General features: G+C 43.7%; 1 protein-coding gene across 3 annotated transcripts in view; it reads left to right on the forward strand.

The window, feature by feature from the left end:
- Positions 1-15,163, forward strand: part of ABCC4 (ATP binding cassette subfamily C member 4) — a 2,616,332-nt gene that overhangs the window by 748,720 nt on the left and 1,852,449 nt on the right. For all 3 annotated transcript variants that reach the window (XM_044072995.1, XM_044072997.1, XM_044072996.1), the window contains one exon: positions 3,068-3,231. In XM_044072995.1, coding sequence (XP_043928930.1) covers positions 3,068-3,231 — 164 coding nt within the window. The remainder of the gene's footprint in view (positions 1-3,067; positions 3,232-15,163) is intronic.

Here is a 15,163-nt window from a genome sequence, read left to right on the forward strand (position 1 = left end):
AGTCCTGGGACCGCTCTTGTTTGGCATCTGCTTCTCTTTAGTACAGGCCAGCACTAAGGGATTCTGGCTAACAACGTTCGCAGATGACTGCAAACTGGGAGCCATTATTGAATCCCCAAATGATGTGGATAGTCTACAAAAGGGCCTTACAGAAACAGATGCTTGGTGCCAGAGCCAAGGGCTCAAGCTCAAGGGCAAGAAATGTATAGTTATCCCCTTTGGAAAAAAACATGTACCCATGAATTACCACATAGGTGGCAGTACACTAAACACTGAAAGTGCAAAAAGGGACTTGGGGACACAGGTGGACAGTGTTCTCACCTTCGATAACCACATAGCCACAACAGTCAGAGAAGCCTTCTATGTGGCACACCTTCTCAGTAAGGGCTTTTCATCCAGAAAAAAGGAGGTCATTGTCCCACTGTACTCATCCCTCATTAGACCCATTATAGAGTACAATGCCCCATTTGGTATGTACCTCACAAGATGCCTACAACAACTGGAAAGGCCTCAGAAATACCTCACTAAAAGCATCACAGGCGTAAAGCAGGTGCCCTATGCTGACCATCTAAAAAAACTCCAGCTGTACTCTGTCACATATCGCCTACTCAGAGGCGATCTCTGCTTAACACACAAGGCCATGTCAAACCCAGTGCTGTTGGACATGCTACACTTAAAGAAATCCCAATCCCTCAGAGCCACATGCTCTAGGGATCTAAACCTTCTCATCACAATAAACAAAACATGCTGGAAGGATAGGTTCCTGACCCAGAGACTTCCCATACTCCGGAATGGACTGCTCATACATGTCAAGCTGATCTCCTCTTTGGCCCTCTTCAAAAGGAACCTTGACGATTGGATGAGAGAGAGGAAATTCACCCCAGGGATCATGTCAGTCACCCTGCTAGACAGGGGACCAGGGAAGTAAATATTCTGGGAAGAAATAACCAGGGAATTGTTATGGCAAGGCTTGTATAGGCCCTAGGGCCGATAGCCTAGTACCAACCTATGAACTTCCTCCTACAAGAGAATCTACTTACCCCTACTCAACATGGCTTTCACCCTAAACATAGTGCCTCCACTGCTGTCATTTCTTTTGTGAACACCATATCCCAAGCTAGGGACCAAAAACAAACTGGTTTCATGCCTATTTCTTGATCTCTCTAAAGCTTTCAACACCGTGTCCCATCCCCTACTTTTAAACAAACTCTCTGAACTTAACCTGTCCACCTCCACTGTTTCCTGGTTTTCTAGTTACCTCAGCGACTGATTTCAATCTGTCAAATGGCTTTCTGCAATCCCTCCTGCTTTACCTGTAAAAATGGGTGTTCCTCAAGGATCTATCATTGGCCCATTACTGTTTAATATCTTTACTAATTTATTGTCTACTTCCTGCCCACAGTCATCACTCATCCAATATGCAGACGACTCTACAGTTATCACCCTAGCAGATACCCTTAATGACTTAAATACTAGGAGATAAAACTCCTTCTTAGCTATTGAAAACTGGCTCACCAACGACCAGCTAATACTAAACCCAAAAAAGACTAAACTCCTGCTTTTTATACCCATATCTATGAATCATCTTAAGTCCTCCTTTTCAGTCTCATCTAAAAATAAAATGCCCATCATTGTGGAGTTACATACCAAGCTACTAGGGGTCATCATTGATGACCATCTTAAATTCGGCCAACACATCTTTAACAACAGTAAGAAAACCCACCAAAACATTGAGCTCCTTTACAGGAACAAAAAATTCCTATCTAATAATGCTAAAATTGCCCTATCCCATGCCTACCTTGTCACATCACTATCTAGCTCTGAAACAGCTAAACTGGTTAGAGCTTCCTCACCAACTACTTCTCTCCCAGTTTCAAATAGTACACTTCATCTTGTGTCTGCAGTCCTTCTGTCCCAGTATTTCTAATCTGGTCTCTCCTTACACATCACTAAGGATTCTCCGTAGCTCTGAACAAAACTTTCTTTCAGTCTACAAGCCCAAAACCAAAATAGGACAAAACCTTTACAACTACTCCTTAGCCCAATCATGGAATAAACTTCCACTTGATATCCGTAACATTAATCACTGGCATCAATTCAAAATTGCTACTAAAACCTGTTTGAACAATACATGGATCTGTCAATGTAACCACCTACTTTGAAAGACCTACCCCTGCTATCCTCTTCTCACTCTCACCCTAGCCCCCTTTTCTTTTTTCAGTCCCTACTTCTTCAATGACACATTGCCTTAGGCTTATCTAAATCAGGTTTAATGCTACATCTGAACAACTGCTGCTTACTGTATCGAATCAGTGATTGATATTGAGAACTGTTGATGTAACGTATGCACTTACCACCTACCGTGGCTGTATGGGACTGAAAGATGTTGTTAGAACTATGATTCAATTGTTACCCATTATTATCTTTTTGCATTTCTTGTACTGATATTTGTAGTTAGTATTATCATTATTGTATAGGTCATAGTCAACTGTGGAGCTTTTCTCCCCGGGCATCTGCTAAAAATGAGCTTTTGCTCAGTCGGACTAACCTGGTCAACAAATGTTAAATAAATAAATAAATGGGTTTCTGGCTAAAGTGGCCGAGAGACTCTTAATTATCATTTTTTTTGTATAAATTGTTATTAAAATAAATATATTATTAGTCTGATTGTGTATGTATTGAATTCCACTGATGTTAGTAATTTTTCAAACACCTTTACTGAATTATCACTTGTGACATAGACAAATTTACATTCATATAAAAATAATCAAACTATATTAACATAATAAACATTACATTTCTCATATATTGCTATATATCATATAACCTAAATAACATTACATAAATAATTTGATCCCAGAATTTTTTTTAAGTAAGTAGCATCTTTATTAAACCGTCACTTACTACATTAGTATTATGTTGTTTATTAAAGTGTAGGTAGTATAACAATCATTGTCACATAATCTATGGATCTTTGGCAGACTGTGACGATCTCAAACTTGGATGCATTGTTACCATGTTCTTAACACAACGAGGACTTAATAATATTTATTATATATTATTTCAGGTAACTGTTTATTTACACTATTTGTGGATTGGACCACTTCAAGCAATAGCAGTAGTAGTTCTACTAATTGAAGAAATCGGACTGTCTAGTGTTGCTGGAATGGCAGTTCTTTTCTTTCTGATGCCCCTCCAAAGTTGCATTGGACGTGTATTTTCATCACTAAGGTAATGTCATTCTTGTGCACTTTTTGATACATATAATGACAATTTAGTAATTATGGGGTATGGTGGGAACCTAATTTTGTTGCTGTAAGTAAATATGCAAAGCACTCATTTGTTGCTCTGCTGTCTTTTTTTAAATGCATAAAGTTGTATACCTGCTGGTATTCATTTGACTAAATTATATCATGCAGTGCTCTATACACAAATACACAAGTGCCTGACATATCTAATACATGGCCAGGGGTGTCACACTGGCCTTGTATTTGATGTACATCCCCCAGTATTCTAATGCGTATGTAAAAATGGGATTCCATTTGTTTTATCTTTAAAAAGTCAAAACAAATTTTGTGCGCGCATGTGTTTGTGTTAAAGATACTTTTCTTGTTTTATTTTGTAGTAAATAGCCCTTATTTCTGTCAGAATTTGTCATTGTTGTACAAGAAGGAAGTAGAGAATCAGAAAGAGCATCCGTATGTTTATATTTGAGCTTTGAGGGGGTGACAGTTTCATATGAAAATGCACATATAAGTTCCATGTGTGTTAGCTTTTGAAAACATCAATAAAATGTTTAAGTAGAGTGAGTCTGCTCTTGTCTGTGTAACTGCTTACCAGCTTCCATCTGTATTTGTGACAGAGTATGCATCACTTAACTCTCCATGTATTTTTTGTGCCGTTTCTCTCCTAAAGGATGAATTTATAAAAATTGTGTGTGATAACATTTACTCAGTGTACTTCATGTCTTACCATTTTGAAATGGAATAAAATGTACACATCTTTAGAAATATATCTGTTGTCTGCTCCACCCGTATTCAACCTGTGGAGCTTTGGATCTGACTTGGACTGACATCGGCTAATTCAAAGCCTTTAGCCTGTTTTGGTTCTGCCTTCCTTTACAACCCTAGCTCCTCCATCAACTCTCCAAATCTAGTTTGCTGCCTTTCATGGCTGCAACTCGGTCTTTGGCTCTGCTTGGTGATTCAAGTTTATAGAAGAAATAAGAGTGGATTGGTGAGACCTTCTTTCGCTTACCCCTTAGAACCGTGATTAGCCTATTTTCAGTTTGTTGTAGGTAGTTTTGAAGTGGTTCATTAGGGTAGTTAGCTAGACATTTCCTCTATTTTCCCTTCCCGTCCTTTTCCCTGTTCGTTTCTACTGTTGTACTGCTCTCTTTCATGTGTGTGTGTGTGTGTGTGTGTGTGTGTGTGTGTGGTAGGATGGATAAATATGTCTACTGTCTGGGTCTGGAACAGTTGGACTCTGATTGTTCCATATGTGAGAGCTTCAGCTCTTTGGCTGTCAATGAGTGCAAGGCCATGGTCATGTTGAAGGAGCTCTTGCCCTCTAGCTTTTCCAGTTCTGTTTCCAGGGCTTCTCCCCGAATTCCAAGACTGGGTCTGAGAATCCTCAGTCATGAAACTCTAGGCACTGTAAAAGAGAGCTCCCTTGGGTCTTCAGGTCTGAAGGTCCCCTGACTTTTGGCTTCCCTGGTGACATTGGCACTGAGTTTGACACTGACACCTTGTAGCTGATTGCCTTTGGCACTGAAAACAACAAAATTGACATCTCTGGCTCCAAGCATTGCAAGGCCCTTCCTGGTTAAACGGGCTCCTTCAGGCATGGTAGCATCCCCCTTTTAACATTTGTACTCCTCCCCTTTGCTCGCCATTGTGCTCCCCATTTCCTTCCCAATTCACAGCCTCCCAAGTTCAGATCTGAAATATGGGGTCCTCTTTTTGTAGCCCCTCAACCATCTCCGGTGGCCTAGTTTATCTCATCATTGAGGTCGGTGGGCAGCATCAAACATTCTAATCTAGAGCAGGTAATGAGGTCCTTTTTGCAGGCACAGATATAATTAAGACCTATTCCCTCAGATCTGATTCAGACACTCGGACCATTGGCTTCATCTTTTGGGTTTCCTCCCTCTGCCCCTTCAGATCTGGTTGAGTTTCCACCCTTCAGATTGGGTTTGATAACCTGGCAGTCTTTGGATCTGTTCTGTTCCTTGGTAGCCTCAACCCTAACATGTTCGGTGCCATCGGCACCTCGAAGCGCTGGCATCGAGGCTGGGATGTCTGGGTGGGGATGAATGGTTCCTGCTTTGGAATCTTCAATCCTTCTTGAGCTTTGGCTTTAGACAGCTCAGCTCTGATCTTAGCATCAGGTCTAGGCATTGCTTCCTTTGGTTTGGGGTTGTCTTCAGTACTTTCAGGTTCTATGACCCCCATACCAGACAAGCTCGCCTCCACCTAGGCCTTTAACATTCTCAGGAGAAGGGTTGCATGTCTTCAACAGACACCCCTTTCCCAGTTTTCATCTGTTCCTGTGGTCAGTCATCAGTGTACTCTTGGACAGCCTGCATCAACCAGCCTCGAGGCTGCTCCCTTGGTGGACTAACCAATTCTTCCTTCTGTTCTCCAGCTTCATCAGAGCTGGAGATTTCCAGGAAGAGAAAATGCAAGAGGAAACACGGAAATCCCCAAAGAAGTCCCCTCTCTGAGGATACTAACCTTGAGGAAGGAGAGGGTTTCCTCAAGTCCCCATGTGATGACACTTTGACACCTTTGGTAAGTTGTTGGAGTTGCTTCACCTGCATGGAGGTTGGAACACTGAAGCACCCTCTCTGAAGAAGTCAGTTTTTCTGGAGGCCTATCCATCCCTTTGGCATAGGCCCATCTACACCTTGGGTAGGTCCCTCTCTGGATGCCCTTATAGACCTGGTATCATGGAGGAAGTTCATGTTAGATCAATGAAAATCCACATTCCCAATGACTGGATCACCAAGACGAGATTGCTGACGTTACACATCCCCGACAAAGGTAAGTATATGTATTCTGGAACATAATCTATTCCCATGTCTGTAATACACTTAAAAAAATAAACAGATTTGTGTATAGTAGGGGGGCAAACACCCCTGCACCCCCCATGTGGGGGGCTGTGCCCCCCACACCCCCCTACTCAAATATACCAACTCCAAGATCGCACCACATTGCAGAAATGGGAATACATCCCATTCCGCACTACTCACCATTGTCGGGGATGTGTGGTGTCGGCGAGCTCGTCTCAGTGATCCGGTTGTCGGGGTTGTGGATTTTCATTGATTTAACATGAACCCCATGGAGGGCATGAAAGGAACCCAACACAGTAGAGCCTATTCCTATAAAACCCAACAATGTTCTTGCCCCCCCACCACCAAAGATAGGCCTCATTGGAACAAGAACCTTGCCATTGATGCCACTGTGGTGGTGGCAGTCACCAAAAAGGAGATTTCTGGGGAGAGCGCCTCAATTCACCCCATGAACAGGGGGTCTTGGGCACTGGATCATTTAGGGAAGTGATTCTCTGCTTCAACCATCTTTGCTTTGAGAGCCCTTAACTACTTATACTTGACAAGGCTTCAGCGAGACCTTCTCTCTCAAGTGTCAAACACCCTCAAAACACAGTAGTCTCCAGATGCATAGAAGAATCTGGAGACTCAATTAACCACCTTAATTTTCATTGCCAATGTTTCATTGAGACTCATTTCTAATACGGCTGATGGAGTGTCCAAAATGCCAAGTTCTGGAATTACGATGAGACATCACACCTGGATGCAGTTGTGCAATTTTGTGGACTACTTCAAAGCATCCTTCATCAATGCCTCTTTTGATGGGTCCTCCTTGTTTGGAGCCAAGGTTAAGGAAAAACTGACGAGCGAACAAGTGGGGAAGACGCAGTCTGCCGTCAGAGTTTGCTTTTCTATTGCCCAGCAATCCTTCCCTAGGAATTGGAAAAGGAGTAAATGAATCTTCTTTAGGAAGTGACTGTTCTCTTCCCAGGATGCTCGTCTAGAAGGTTCCCTGAGGACAGAGAGGGAATCATAACAGACGCCACCTGCAGGGCAAGGCAGTCCACAGAATCATGGTTTCCATGAACCATTTACTGGTGGGCTGTTTAACTGATCCTGAAGGGTTGCTCTACTGTTTCTCTGGAGGCATTCAGAGTTAGTCTAGCTGTTCAGCCCAAAGCTTGGGAGGCTATCACCTCAGACACCTGGGTGTTGAGAGTCATATCCAGTGGTTATATCATTCCCTTTATAGAAGTTCCAGCCTGTCTTCATTCCATCAGAGACTATGCGCAGCTGCCGAGATCCAAAAGATGCTCACAAATTAAGTCATTCAGGAGGTACCACCAGACCAGATAGGATCTGGGGTCTATTCCAGATTCTTTTTAGTACCAAAGAAAACAAAGGACCTCAGTCCAGCCTTGGATTTAAGCAGACTAAACCAGATAATCAGAAAGACCAAATTCCAAATGGTCATGGTGCAGTCCACATTACCTCTTCTGAAGAAGGTCAATTGGATGCGCTCGATAGACCTCTAGGACATTACTATCACATCAAGATAGATCAGCATTCCTGGAGCTTCATTCGCTTCTGGCTTATAGTCAATCATGGTCAGTACAGGGCCCTGATGTTTGGTCTCACCACAACCCCCCCCCCCCCATTACCTGGATGATTGGCTCCTCACTGCGCCCACAAAGGCATCATGGATCTCAGCCAGGGATTCCTTGCTCCAACTATGTGACGTCTTAGGCATCACAGGCAATTACGCTAAATCGAGCCTTCAGCCTGTACATTGTAAAGTTCATTATCTGGACATGGTCCATCAAACTGCCAGACTACCACCCTCCAACATTTTCCTTCTTTGAATGCAGCCTCTGTCAGTACTTGCAATTCCTGAAGCTCCTGCTCACACACTTCTAAGTTAACTGGGTCTCATAGCAGCCTTAATAGGACTGGTCCCTCTATCCAGATATCACATGAGGACCCTGCAATGGACTGTGGCCATTTAGTGGTCCCTCCTAACACAGGCATTGGACACAAGCAGGTTCAGTGGTGCATACAGTCTCTTTTAGTAGTACAAGGGAGACTGTAATTATTTCTCCTTCAGCCATGGTCACTATGGAAATGTCCCTCCTGTGGTGGGGGGTAAAACATTTTAAAGGTTCAAGGGTCCTGTTCATCCTCAGAGGCTCACATACTCATCAATGTTCTGGAGATGAGAGCTGTCCTCTTAAAATTTCAGGCTTTTCAGGATGACCTCCCAGGGGTTTGACTGCGTATGGACAGACAACATGTTGGTCATTTGATAGCTCAACAATTGGGGGAGAACACATTCTTCCCTTCTTTGTCGGGAGGCCATGAGGGTTTGGCAGTAGGCACCCCTCTAGCACAACCCCTGGTGGTAAAAACAAAGAGAAGTCCAATATTCTGGGGTGACAAGCAGCAGTTAATTATTGCCTCACAAGTGGTCCCTAAATCCAACAGTGTCAGCTCAGACCTTTAGTGCTGGGACTCTCCATATTGTAAACTGTTTGTGTCTCTGTCCAACACCAAGTGCGACAGCTATTATGCCATTGTTCCCTCTTTGTTACAGGCACCCAGGGATGCTCTGAAATTTGCTTGACCCCTGGGTCTCCTTTATGCTTATCCTTCAGGTTCCTGATAGTGAAGTGTCTACAGAAGACAGACCGTTGCAGAGTATCATTGATCCTCATCACCCCCTTCTGGTGTGGTTTTCCTTATTTTGGCCTCTTCTGAACCCCCACTCCCCTTGGATGTTGGATCCCATTTCAGATCTCATCTCTCATCCACCAGGTCTGGATCTTCAGTCCTTCAAGTTGACTGCATGGTCTCTCCAGTTCCCTTGATGGCCAGGAATCTCAAGCTTTCACAGGCAGTTGTTCATGTATTGTACTCTTCTCAGAAAGATTCCACTAGGAAAGTGTATACCAGTAAATGGAAAAAATGTGTTTTTTAGGTGGAGGCTTGGGAATGTGACGTTTTCTCACCCCTGTTGGAGTCCATGTTGATTTTCTGGCTGGTTTATGTGGCTCAGGCTGTAGCTTTTCTACTATCAATGTATAGTTAGCAGCCATTTCTACCTTTCACATTGGTAGAGTTAGTATGCCCTTGGCTTTTGTCAAGACTTCACAGGCTTTTCCCAAAGGTAATTTCTCTTTCACCCTCCAGTAAAGGATCTGGTCCCTCCATGGGATCTGTCTTTTGTTCTTCATGTCATAGCTGGTTTTCCTTTTGAACCTTTGGCCTCCTCAGATTTGAAGCTGCTATCTTGGAAAACTTTGGTGTTAATGGCAATTACCTCGACCAAAAGGGTTTTAGAGTTTAAAGCACTTGATCTGTCCCCTTTACTTTGTGTTACATAAGGGGATAGGGTTTCTCATTTGTATGAACCCTTCTTTTTTTTTTACTTAAGGTAACTTCTGAGAATAACCTTAGCAGTTCCATTCATCTTCCTGTATTTTTTCCCAGTTTTTGCAACAGAGGCGAATACCTGTTGCATTGTTTGGATGTGCATTGGCAACTGTGATTTTATTTGACTGTAATAAGTCTTTTAAGAAATCAAGCCTGTTGTTTGTTTCCTGTTCAAAATCCAAGTGCGTCTAAAGTAACTTTATCCAAGTGGCTGTCAGAATGTATTTTCTTTGCATATTCTTTGAAATGCATGACACTTCTACACAAGCCCAAAGGTCTTTCAAGTAGGTCTTGTTGTTTACTTCTATAACTTTTCTTTCTAGGATATCTATGGATGATATTTGTGCTGCTGCTACTTGGCTGGGCCACCACACTTTTGTGTTGCATTATAAATTGGACATTCAGTCCAGATCCAGGACTTAATTTGGTTCTGTTGTGTTGAGGAATAGCCTTATAGGTTCATAGCTAGGTACTAGGCTATTGGACATAGGGCCTATATAAGCCTAGCCAAACGGTACCCTGGCTTTTTGCCACCCAAGAAAATTATTTTCCTGTACTCCTGTCAAGCAGAGCCACAGAAGTGATCCCCCGGGGTGAATTTCCTATCTCCCATCCAATCATCAAGATTTTTCTTGAAGAGTGCTAATGAGGAGCTTTGTTTGATATAGATAGATAGTTTCTTCCAGAGTATGGGAAGTCTCTGGGACAGGAATCTATCCCTACAGCATGTTCTGTTTATTGTGGTGACAAGGTTTAGGTCCCTAGAGCATGTAGCTTGGAGGGATTGGGATTTCATTACGTGGAGCATGTCCAACAGCTCTGGGTATGACATAGCTTTGTATGTTAGGCAGAGACCGCCTCTGAGTGGGCGATATGCGACAGAATAAAGCTGGAGTTTTTTGAGACTGTCTGCATAGGGCATCTGTTTGAGGCCGGTAATCCTCTTTGTGAGGTATTTATGTGGCCTTTCCAGTTGTAGATGTCTTGTGAGGTACATACCAAAAGGGGCGTTGTACTCTATAATGGGTCTAATGAGTGATGAGTAGAGGGGAACAATGACCTCTTTTTTCCTGGATGAGAAACCTTTTGTGATGAGATGGGCCACGTAGAAGGATTTCCTGACTACTGTGGCGATGTGATTATCAAAGGATAGACTACTGTCCACCTATGTCCCAAGGTCTCTTATCACACTTTCAGTGTTAAGTAGACTACCACCTATGTGGTAGTTCATGGGTACAGAGTTTTTACCAAAAGGGATGACAGTGCACTTTTTGGCATTGAACTTGAGGCCATGGCTTTGACACCAGGCATCTGTCTCAGTGAGGCCCTTTTGTAGGATGTCCATATTGTTAGGAGTTTTGATTATGGCTCCTAGTTTGCAGTCATTTGTAAACTTTGTTAGCCAAAGACGATCTGTGTTAGCCTGTACTTCAGAGAAGTAGATACCAAACAGGAGAGGACCTAGGACTGAACCCTGTGTGTACTCCACTTGTCACTGGTCTGAAGTTGGATTTAGAGTCTGCTACTTTCACAGTGTGGGTTCTGTCAGTGAGCCAGTTGACAAACCCATCTTGTGACATAGGGATTTATACCTAGTTTAGTGAGTTTATCTATAATTCCAGAGTGGGGGATGGTGTCGAATGCCTTGGCGAAATCTAGATAGGCTGTGTGAACCACCTTACCCTCATCTACGGCTTTGGTGACCACTTCAAAGAAGTCTATCAGGTTTAGGAGACATGATCTGCCTTTTACAAACCTGAACTGGGTAGGGTCCAGAGTTTGGAGATTACCAATGTCATTGTTTATAAGTTCCATGGAGATACGCTCCATAGCCTTGCAGACCAGGCTCATCAGGCTAATGGGGCAGTAGTTCCCGAGGTCCGTGGTGGCGCCCCCTTTGTGGAGTGGGATAACGTTGCTGTGCGCCATTCGTGGGCACAAAGCCTGAGGTGAGGCTGTGATTGAACATGGTACTTAGGTGGGGTGCCAGTTTGTTCTGTAGTTCATGTAGAATGCAGCCTGGGATGTTGTCAGGTCCCATGGATGCTGTGTTCTTGGCTTTGGAGAGTGTGTTTTTTACCTGTGCAGCCGTGATTACAGATACTTTGCATTCTTCCGATATAGAGATGGGCCCTTTAGGGGATGAGAGAGGGGTAAAGTTAGCACTGAACCTATCTGCCAGAATGTTGGCAATATCAGTTGGTTCTGTATATTTAGTGCCATTGTGCTGTAACTCAGGGAAAATCTGAGTGTTGCCATTGAGATTCTTGACATAGCTGTAGAATGCTTTGTGGTTGTCTTTAGAATCAGTGGCAATTTTGTTTTTGTAGCTAGCTTTAGAGGATTTTATGAGGGATCTCAGCTTCTTACTGAGGCTGACCACGGAGTTCCTCTAATCATGGGATTTTACTCTTTTGCAACAGTTTCTTTCTTCTGTTGTAGAGTTTGTTTATAGCAGGGGACCACCAGATTGGCTTCCTTTTTTTGGAGGATAGCATCTTGGTTCTGTTAGGGATTTTACGATCCATGCACTTGTGTAAGTGCTTATAAAGTGCAATTGTATGTGATTCAGCAGTCATATCTCTATTGTCCATCAGCATGGGTGTCTTGAAGTTTGCCACTTCTGTCTTAAGAACCATGAATTTGGCTTTGGAGAAATTTTTTTACGGTGGTTTCCCTAATGGGGGGTGGGATATGGATGTCTAGGGTGATTTGCTTGTGGTCAGATCTAACTAATGAGGAATTGAACTCTGTTGTGGAACACCAGTTGCCCATGTTGGTAATGACCAAGTCTAGGATATTGCTGCCCCTGGTGGGGGTGTGGATAAGTTGATCCAAGGCATTGAAATTTATGAATTCCATAAAATGTTGAGCAGAATAGTTGGTACATGAGTAGTTTTCCCAGTTAATTGTGGGAATAGTTGAAATCACCCATTATTAGAGTGTTAGGTTATAACCTAATATTTTCCAGTGTATCAAGAAATGAGGAGTGGGAATCCTGGGACATGGTGGGGGATCTGTAGCAAGCTACAATTTGCATTGCGGTCTTGCTAGAGTTAGTTGCACTTGGATAATTTCTGATGCATTATGCTGAGCAACTAGCCTGGAGGTGTGGATATCCTTAATGAATATGGATATGCCTCCGCCTTTAGTGTTTCAGTCCAGGTTAGGTGGCCGAAAGGTGTGGTATGAATTATACCCTGGTAATGCAGGGGTGTTCTCTGGAGCCTTGAACCAGGTCTCTGTCACTGCACAGATGTCGATTTTCTCCATTTTAAGGAGTGCCTCGAGTGAGTGTCTCATGTACATGGACAACCCTCTCCTCCTCCAAACAGGTTCAAATATATGTGAGAGATGTAACCATATAGCCAAACTGGAGGCTGAGCTCTCTCATCTCAAAACTGGTGTAACCAGTCAGGAGGAGAAGGTAACCTCACACAACACAATTCCAGTATCACATAGTCCCACCACAACAGCGAACCAAACACATAAAAACACAAAAACATACTCGGAGGCTCTAAACAAAAATCTGCCTAAGCAACAGAGACCTCCAAAGCAGACTTCCAAGCAAACGCTAGCCCAAAACAAAACACGTACAACACATAGCACACAAAGTCAGTGTGCCAAGCAGTTACAGCCCTTAAGGCTGAATAACACACCTGATACTCTTGTAATAGGTGACTCTATTGTCAGACACATTGACGTCCCGCTCACCAATCTGAATAAGGCGAAGGTCACAGTGAGCTGCCTGTCGGGCGCTAGGATCCACCACATAACGCAAGCACTCAGGTCACTCCAAAGCAAATACAAATATGACTCAGTCATTGTACATGCTGGCGTGAATGACCTGAGATGTACCTCCCTCGACTACATGAAAAGAGACATAGAGGAGCTCTCTGATCATGTAGCCCAGGCCGGTATGACCCTGACCTTGAGCAGCATCTTACTCTCACCTAGAATGATGCCACAGTATAAAGACAAAATGATCGATTTTAACAATTGGCTAAAATTTTGGTGTAATTCAAAGGGGATCCAGTGTCTGTCAGCCTGGGATGACATGCTTGACAAGCCACGTTGCTTCGCTAGGGACGGCTTGCACCTCACCCCTGGGTTTTCGGATATTGGCAAAGGCTCTTGCCACCGCCATAGTGCCTTTTTTAGGCAAGGCTCAAAAGTCAAACCCACCTCCATAGACAGCACAAGGAACAAGAAACTCAGGGTAATGCTGCTAAACGCCAGAAGTCTTAACCTCAAGATGCATGCACTTGAAGCTCTCCTCAGTATGGAGAACATCGATATCTGTGCAGTGACAGAAACCTAGTTCAAGGCTACAGAGAGCACCCCAGCACTACCAGGTTATACCTCATATCATGCTTTTCGGCCCCAAAACCCGGACCAAACCACAAAAGGAGGGGGAGTTTCCATATTTATCAAGGATATCCACACCTCCAGGTTAGTGGCATTGCACAAAGTATCAGAGACCATCCATGTGCAACTGACAGTGGGCAAGACTGCTTTTCAGTTTATAGCATCCTACAGACCACCCTCTCAAAGTCAGGAATCCCACTCAGCTTTCCTGAAAACATTGGAGAACATGAAGATCTCTCCGAACACCATTATATTGGACGACTTCAACTACCCAAACATAGACTGGGAGCATTACTCAAGCCCCAGCACCTTAGCCCAAAGGTTCCTGGAATTTATAAACTCAAATGCTATGGAACAACTAGTCACCACTCCCACAAGAGGGGAAAACATACTAGACCTGATCATTACCAACATGGGGACTCTATGCTCCATACCAGAAGTATATCCCTCATTGGTAAGATCAGACCATAAATTAATTTCACTGGATATCTACATCCCGACTCCACCCCCAGCCCAGAAAACCACAGTGAAAAACTTCTCAAAAGCGAACTTCACACTTCTCAAAACCGAAGTGGAATCCTTCAAGGCCCCAGAGCCAGTGGAAACCATGGCCCAAACTGCAGAATCCTATATAAACGCATTCTACGGACATCTCCAGGAATGCATGGATCATGCTATCCCAAACAAAATCAAGACCCAATCATCCAAAGGCAGGCGTCCAGTCTGGTGGACCCCAGCCATAAATAAACTGTACAACAGAAGGAGGAAGCTACTACATGATAGAGCAAAATCCTTAAAAGGGAAGGCATCTCTGATCAGTACTAGCAAAAAATTACTTCCCTGTTCAGTGCAAACTTCTCCCCCCCCTCCCCCCCAAAAGAGCAAGTATCTATCCCAGCAGAGTGCAGCCTCCCAAACATCTCTCATGCTCAGGTGAAGGCCACCCTCTCCAAAGCAAAAAACACTGCTTCCATGGGACCAAATGGTGTCCCGGGTTGCGTCCTACATGAACTCCAAGAAGAACTAATCCCTCGAGTAAAACTGCTGTACAATCTCAGCCTCACTACAGGATATGTGCCCAAAGAATGGCGTACAGCAACAGTGGTCCCACTCCACAAAGGTGGCACTTCTGCGGACCCTGGAAACTATCGCCCCATAAGCCTGACTAGCCTAGTCTGCAAGGCTATGGAGAGGATCATCATGGAACTCATAAACAAAGACATTGGGGACCTACAGACACTAGATCCTACCCAATTTGGCTTCATCACAGGCAGATCCTGCCTTTTGAACCTGGTCAACTTCTTCGAAACAGTC

This window comes from Protopterus annectens, chromosome 5.part1 (genome assembly GCF_019279795.1).
Source record: "Protopterus annectens isolate FY-2018-M chromosome 5.part1, PAN1.0, whole genome shotgun sequence".
NCBI lineage: Eukaryota > Metazoa > Chordata > Ceratodontiformes > Protopteridae > Protopterus > Protopterus annectens.